Source organism: Grammomys surdaster, unplaced genomic scaffold (genome assembly GCF_004785775.1).
Source record: "Grammomys surdaster isolate TR1022 unplaced genomic scaffold, NIH_TR_1.0 872, whole genome shotgun sequence".
NCBI classification, from domain to species: Eukaryota; Metazoa; Chordata; class Mammalia; order Rodentia; family Muridae; genus Grammomys; species Grammomys surdaster.
Window position 1 is genome coordinate 329 of NW_021605291.1, and position 7,172 is coordinate 7,500.

At 43.3% G+C, this 7,172-nt stretch overlaps 1 protein-coding gene across 1 annotated transcript; it reads right to left on the reverse strand.

Moving 5' to 3' along the window:
- Window positions 1–265: 265 nt before the first annotated feature.
- LOC114634122 (A-kinase anchor protein 13-like) lies at window positions 266–5,955 on the reverse strand. The gene is made up of 4 exons (XM_028782772.1): window positions 5,412–5,955; window positions 1,754–1,914; window positions 956–1,030; window positions 266–498 (listed from the first exon to the last, which is right to left on the reverse strand). Exons 1-4 carry the CDS (start codon window positions 5,551–5,553, stop codon window positions 439–441), a joined length of 438 nt encoding a protein of 145 aa, XP_028638605.1. The 5' UTR covers window positions 5,554–5,955; the 3' UTR covers window positions 266–438.
- Window positions 5,956–7,172: the final 1,217 nt, after the last annotated feature.

Genomic DNA, 7,172 nt, shown 5'->3' on the forward strand with positions numbered 1-7,172 from the left:
GCTCTTGTATACAAAAAGTTGGACAAAAGCAAAAGGCATCATAAAAAAGTCTTCTTTCTCTTTCAGTGGTGGCACACACCTTTAATCCCAGTACTTAGGAGGCAGAGGAGGGCAGATCTCTGAAATCAGCCTGGCCTACATAGTGAACTCCACAACAACCAGAGCTACATAATGACACTCTGCCTCAATAAAACCAAACCAAATCAACCAACCAAAAAAAAATCAAACACACTACCACCACCACCTACAAAGTAACATAGAAGAGTGACTCAGAGAATTCTTTATTCACAGTATAGAATACTCTGGAAAAACATTAGGACAGAGGCTTAAGGATGGACAAGAGAATGGACAATTATACTCTCAGTTATATATTTTATAGTCACAAGATAGTTGTAACAGGAAAAAAAAATTCTTAATCCAATAAATATTCTAAGTAGCTCATAGAATCCTTACCTCACTGTTTCTTTTAAGCATAAATACCAGGTTAGCATTTCCACCCTATAAAATAACAATAAAAATGCATTTAAAAAATGAAAATTTTGATGCAAAAACTAAACTCGATGTAACTTTGAAAAGTCACATTGTACTTCTGGCTTTCTTTCTTTTCTACCATGGTTTCCCCCTAGAGGGTATGAAGAGAAGTTGAACTAGTGTTTACTAAAAAAGTCACTGGAATTGGATCGAGAAGGGTTGGGGTCCAACCAGGCCATTTAATGAAACTGGTCCTGCCAAGGCAGAGTGGAATTGGGTCTGTAAAAAGGACAGGTGGCCCAAAGTGCCAATAATGTGTGCCTATCAACTATATGGTTTGCTCTAAGAATGTGCTTTCCCTAGAAAAAAGAATTCCATTACAATTGACAAGCCCAGTATCTGAGCCAGATCATGGGAAAAGGCAATGAACTGAAAGGAGGTGCCACAGGTTCACGGGCATGAGTGTTCCTCTAGAAAATCTTACCTTTTTCAGACCACTATCCGACTGACTCTGTTCTCCTAAGGTCTTGGCCGACATCACCCTCTTCTTTCTCACCTCCTAAACAACAACAACAACAAAAACAACAAAACCCAAACAGGTATGTTTAAAGTTGTAGGAGAGGTGAGCCAAGAAAACAATATAGTTTAGGCGTATTTACAGTTCTGAATCCTATTAGCATTGAAAATAAAAAAAAAGGCCAGGAAGCCACTCAGTGGTACTAGGCCATTATTCACACCTTCACTAGTAGAGAAGTAAGAAAATTAAATCCAAAACAAAGCAGCAAGCACAGCTTAGCAACCTTATTTGATGCTTGGGGCCAGAAGAGTCGGAATGTAAAGATTTCTGAACACATGTAATAATGAAACATGTGGAAGATGGGACTTAGGTCCAGACATAAAGTTACTGACTGACTCATGCAGACTTTCACATACAGAGCCCAGAGATGGCAGTATACAGTATTTTGAGCATGCTCTGTCCTTATTGGAACTTTTCAAGTATGGAGTGGAGTTCCCAACTGTAACATGTCAGCAAGTTTTGAACTCTGAAGCAATTTGGACTTCAACTTTTCAGATTAGAGATGCTCAAGGCCTCTGGCTAGAGTTAGCTTAGCTGAGGGAAAACAACAATAGGAAGCTTATGGTCCCAGATGAACATGATTCCGACAGGCATTCGTGAATGTTTAAGACTCTCGTGAAGATAGTTATTGATGAAGGAACAGACTAGATGGAGCTACCAGAATCCAGGTCACTGTGAACTGCAAAGGAATAATGGATGGTTTACCTTGGAAGCATTCATCTGATGACAGTCAAATCCTCCAAAAGTTTCTGCTCTCCGGGGCAAAGAAATGGGACCAGCCATGACTTCCTGCTCAACAGGGCTGCTGATAGACTGTCCAAGTGTGCCACCAAGGCTTCCACTCACTGAACCCTGAAGGATTTCCACTGGAAAAAAGCAAATAAAACACTCAGCCGGGTATCTATCTTTCTTCCATTAAGAGGGAACAATATTATGGCAACATGTGATATATACAGCCTGGATCAGAAAATACCAAAGAATGGGACATCATGCATTTTTAGATGGGCTCTACTGGAAACAGAGGGACAAATTTCACCTTTACTACCTTGGGCCTGAAACATCTGTGAGGGAACAGGAAGGCACAGTAATTTACTGGGAGGAGTATGGTCTCTGGAGAGGTTTCAAGGTAGTTGAAAGGACTGAAAAAGTGAACCAATTTGAGAACAGCAAGTAAAACTAACTGGTTTTGCTCCTTTGAGAGCAGGTAGACTTCAGGGGTAGAACACCCTAAGTGTTGGGATCTTCCAGTGCAACCATTAACTGTTAACTTGAGATCTTCCCTCTGGCAGGGCTGGTGGAGAGGACACTGAAGCTAGAGAGCCACAGAACAGGAACAACAGGGGTAGATGAGAAAGGAGGTCCAGAGGAAGTCAGAGGCACGATGCCTTAACACGCATCAAATTTTAAATAAGGAATTAAAAACAATAAAAATATAATAGAAAAATAGATGTGAGAAACTCTTTTTTTTTCTTTTTTGGTTTTTCGAGATAGGGTTTCTCTGTGTAGCCCTGGCTGTCCTGGAACTCACTCTGTAGACCAGGCTATCTCAGCTTAGGAGCCTGAGGCAGCAGCATGGAGACTGAGGGGCAGCATGGTCTCTTGTAACAAGGTCTTAGTTTAAAACAAAACAGAAAAACAAAGAAGAACTAGGAAAGTAGAACAAGTCATACTCAGAGCTGGCAAGAAAAATAATCACAGAAACTAAAATCCAATTAGCATGTAAGAGCAATGTGCCCACAAAAGATGGCAGACAGGTAAGGATTACTTAAAGTGACAAATATTGACACTGGGCAAGAAAGTCACATGATTTGGCAAACTGGCTTGAAGAAGAAAAACCAAAGCCAGAGAGAAGAGGGGATATAAAGAAGTACAACTCAAGAATGTTTTTCTGAATTGGAAAATATCTGTAACCACACTAAACAGTCAGGAATCACCACAAGAACCATATGGAATACTCTATAAAGGCTTTGGACAGAAAAAAATTACTCTTTGGCCATGTAGGCAAGAAACATGTGACTTATTTGAAGAAAATCGAACTGTTACCAGCCTCTGAGCCTGATGGGAAAAATGATATGATATGACAGTAATTAATATACTCAGGTATGAAAATGCTAGCCGAAGATTTCTTATCCAGAAGATCCTTTGAAATAATAAAGAAGGGCTGGTGAGATGGCTCAGTGGTTAAGAGCACTGACTGCTCTTCCAGAGGTCATGAGTTCAAATCCCAGCAACCACATGGTGGCTCACAACCATCTGCAATGAGATCTGATGCCCTCTTGTGGGGTGTCTGAAGACAGCTACAGTGTACTTATAATAAATAAATAAATAAAGTTTAAAAAAAAAAAGAAATAATAAAGAAGTCATAAATATTATTTTGACAGTACTTTGAGGACACTGAGCTAAACATGGGGTTCTATAAGCATATCCTTAAAGAGCGAATATACATCAGGCTAGGAAGAGAGAGCATATGCATAGTAAGAGACCAGCCGTGCAGACACAGTGTAACTACTTAAGAAGAGGTAGATGTGGGAGACAGACAGCCTTTAACAACTGTATTGGTAAGAACACCAGCATCATTCTTATGCTAGTACCAGTGTTAAAGCATGATAAGGACACTATTTTTTGTTTTTTTGTTTTTTGTTTTTCAAGACAGGATTTCTCTGTGTAGCCCTGGCTGTCCTGGAACTCACTCTGTAGACCAGGCTGGACTCAAACACAGAAATCCACCTGCCTCTGCCTCCCAAGTGCTGGGATTAAAGGCCTGGGCCACCACCACCTGGTTTAGGACACTATTTTTATTTAAAAGCATTTCTCTCTCTTCTCTGCCTCTCTCTCTCTCTCCCTGTCCCTCTCCACCTCTCCCTCTCCATCTCTCCCTCTCCCTCTCTCTCTCTCTGTGTGCATGTGTGTATGGTGGTCCTTGTGTGTTAAAGAGGAGGGACATAGTTTGGAGGCCCCTTTTATTATGTGGCTTCTGGGAATCAAACTCAGGTCATCAGGCTTTGCAGCAAGTGCTTTAACCTAAACTAAGCCATCTTATCGAACCACTAGAGGCTATTCTAATTCTATAATACAGGTATCCTTGAGAAAGAATGTGGATAAGAGACAGACATGTGTAAGGAATAAGGTTCTAAAATAAGAAAGGCAACCTGTCATTTGTAATTTGATTAGATCAATCCTCTGAAAGGACAACACAGTAATGACTAAAACCTCACAGCAACTACTATACTATCTCTGGTATCTAGATTGCCGTCTTAAAATATTTTTCACTAAAGGAGACCAGAAGTCTTGAAGGAATAAATGGATTAGCAAACAACCAAGAATCCCTTAACTCCAGGAAGCAAGCTCTGCACTGTAGCCATGCCACAGATTTAGAAGTACGGGGGTACTACTGGCAAGTGGGGGACACTGAGCTTTAAACGAGGCTGGAACCTGCTCAGAGATCTGGAACCCATGAATCCACAGGAAGTTTACTTTGGGGCTGGGCTCATCACAAGGCCCCTTGGTATGCAGAGCTCTAACTCTGAGCTACAACTGCAGCCTCATGACATGTGTACAAGGTAGAGCAGGGCCTAGCAGAAGACTCTCACAAACCAGTTTATTATCTTGAAACCTGGCACACAGAGGAGGACAGCCCTCCCCTGCAGCATTCAGCCTTCTATCCCACGGTTCCTATTCTGCACAAAAAGGACGACCTAGGACCTGATGCTTCCATTGGAAAGAATCAGCACCAAAGGCACACACATTATCAAATTCATCAAGTCTGAAACCAGCTGTGATGGAAAGGTCTAGAGGACAGACATGCCATATGGAAAAATCCAACCCGTGGTTCAAAACGCTCAGCGACTCCAAGGACAAAGCACAGGGCAAGCATGGGGATGAGGGCTTGTAGGACGGCTCAGCAGGCACGCAAGGGGAGTTCTATGTCAACTTGACCCAAACTAAACTTATTTGGGAGGAGGGAACCTCAACTGAGAAAATGCCTCCGTAAGATCGGGCTGTGGGCAAGCCAGCAAGCAGCACCCAGCCAGAGCTTCTGATCAGCTCCTGCCTCTAGGTTCCTGTCCTGACTTTCTAGGATGATGAGTAGTGATGTGGAAGTGTAAACCAAATAAACCCTCGCCTCCCAACTGGCTTTTGGCCACAGTGCTTTCTCATAGCAATAATAACCCTAACTAAGACAGCAGGTAAAGGCATTTTATTTCTTATCTTGTGTAGTGGTTTAAGGGATAAAGTGTACTTGACAATTTACTACACTGATACTGGAAAGTTTTTTGTACTGGTGCTTTATTTATTAACAGTAGAAAGTGGCAGGGGACATTAGTGTGCACATAGGGAGGGGCCGATGCTGTGTGTAAAGTACCTTCACTTATCGCACTTTTCATTAGAGGTCCTCCTTTGAGAGCCTCCTCTGTGTTGGAGCGGAAGAGTACTCTTGGGCTGTGCACTGGGGAGCAGTCCTCAGGCAAGGGAGTGCTGCACTCAGTCATGTCCCGGAAAATCATCTCCTTCTCTTCCAGCAAGAGGAGGATCTGCTGGTCCTTCTGCTGAAGCTGTTCTGCAGGACAAATGGAGAAACCACCAAACTTGTCTGGAGTTGTGGCTCACAAGAGGACCAAGAGATGAGCACCACCTTGTGGTGGTTAAGGGAAGGGCCGCGACAGGAGGTGCTTTCCATCCTGAGCACAGGACTGCCCCTGTACTTGGTGAAGCTGCCCTGGGTTCTGTTGTGTGAAGCAGCAGCATTTCTGATGGAACTGCTCTGCACTTTGTCTGTGCTCCCTTCCTGTTTCTCTCTTCACCACACTCTGACATGGGTTCCACGTTCTTCCAACCGCCTTAATTACAGAACCTAAAGAATTACTCATTTTAGGCCTTTTCCCGCACGGATATTTATTCCCTCTTTCTGAAACATTCCACCTGTGCTCTCCTGAGGATATCCGTTTCTTCCAGAGGGCATTTTATGGGTCCTCCATCTGTGATGGAATGGCACAGCTGGACTGCCTCTGTACCCTACACGCTTTCCTCCTGGGGCTCACACTCTCTGTCAACTGCCTCCTGTATGCCGATAATCCCCAGCAAGCACCCTTGAACCTGCTTTATTTTCTGAAGGTCAGACCACTGTGTCGACTATCATTTGAGTATCTCAACCAAGAGGGTACTATCAGGATAGCAGAAATGAATCTTTCCAGCTGACTGACCTCCCTCTAGTTTACAGTTTCTTGTTCTTCCTCTCCCTCTTCTCCCTCTTCTTCTTCTTCTCCCTCCTCCTCCTCCTCCTATATTCCCCCTCCTCCTCTTCTTCTTCTGGTTTTTCGAGACAGGGTTTCTCTGTGTAGCCCTGGCTGTCCTGGAACTCACTCTGTAGACCAGGCTGGCCTCAAACTCAGAAATCTGCCTGCCTCTGCCTCCCAAGTGCTGGGATTAAAGGCCTGTGTCACCACTGCCTGGCTTACAGTTTCTTTGTTAGCACTCTATCTCCCAGGGTATCCAGCTTGGTAAACCAGTTTATTCTGTTCCATCACTCACAACCAACTCATACCCATTTGTCTAAGTTTTTTTTTTAATTTGTTCTCTGACAATTTCATATAAAGTGTCTTTTTTTTTTTTTTTTTTGGTTTGGTTTGGTTTGGTTTGGTTTTTCAAGACAGGGTTTCCCTGTATAGCCCTGGCTGTCCTGGAACTCACTTTGTAGACCAGGCTGGCATCGAACTCAGAAATCCGCCTGCCTCTGCCTCCCAAGAGCTGGGATTAAAGGCGTGCACCACCACTGCCTGGCATAAAGTGTATTCATTTACTGTAATTTTTTTCCTATCTCTCGTATCTGATCCCAAGTCATTTTTCTACATTCATGACTTTGATGTTTTATTCTTTTGTGACTGATTTTAACTAGGATCATCATTGGCACAATGAGTTTGGAACTACCCATTGGAGTCTGATAAGCTCCTTACTAGTCCTTCCTCCCCATGGCAACTGCAAGGAAGGGGTACAGCCCCTATCCTTGATTTACTCTTGGGGCCTATTGCAGGCAGCCATAGCTACTGTGGAGTGCTGACTGTGACCACTGTGCCATGTCCAGAAGCCAACATTCACAGCACTTCTCCCTGTCTTGAAGCTCTTACAT

What these genes read in the sequence shown, in the direction of transcription:
- LOC114634122 (XM_028782772.1), bottom strand. Translation starts at nt 5,553, where the DNA reads ATGATTTTCCGGGACATGACTGAGTGCAGCACTCCCTTGCCTGAGGAC. An exon ending in GAAAAGTGCGATAAGTGAAG is followed by an intron (nt 1,915 to 5,411) that starts GTACTTTACACA and finishes GCTTTTTTCCAG; the next exon opens with TGGAAATCCTTCAGGGTTCA. An exon ending in CGGATAGTGGTCTGAAAAAG is followed by an intron (nt 499 to 955) that starts GTAAGATTTTCT and finishes GTTATTTTATAG; the next exon opens with GGTGGAAATGCTAACCTGGT.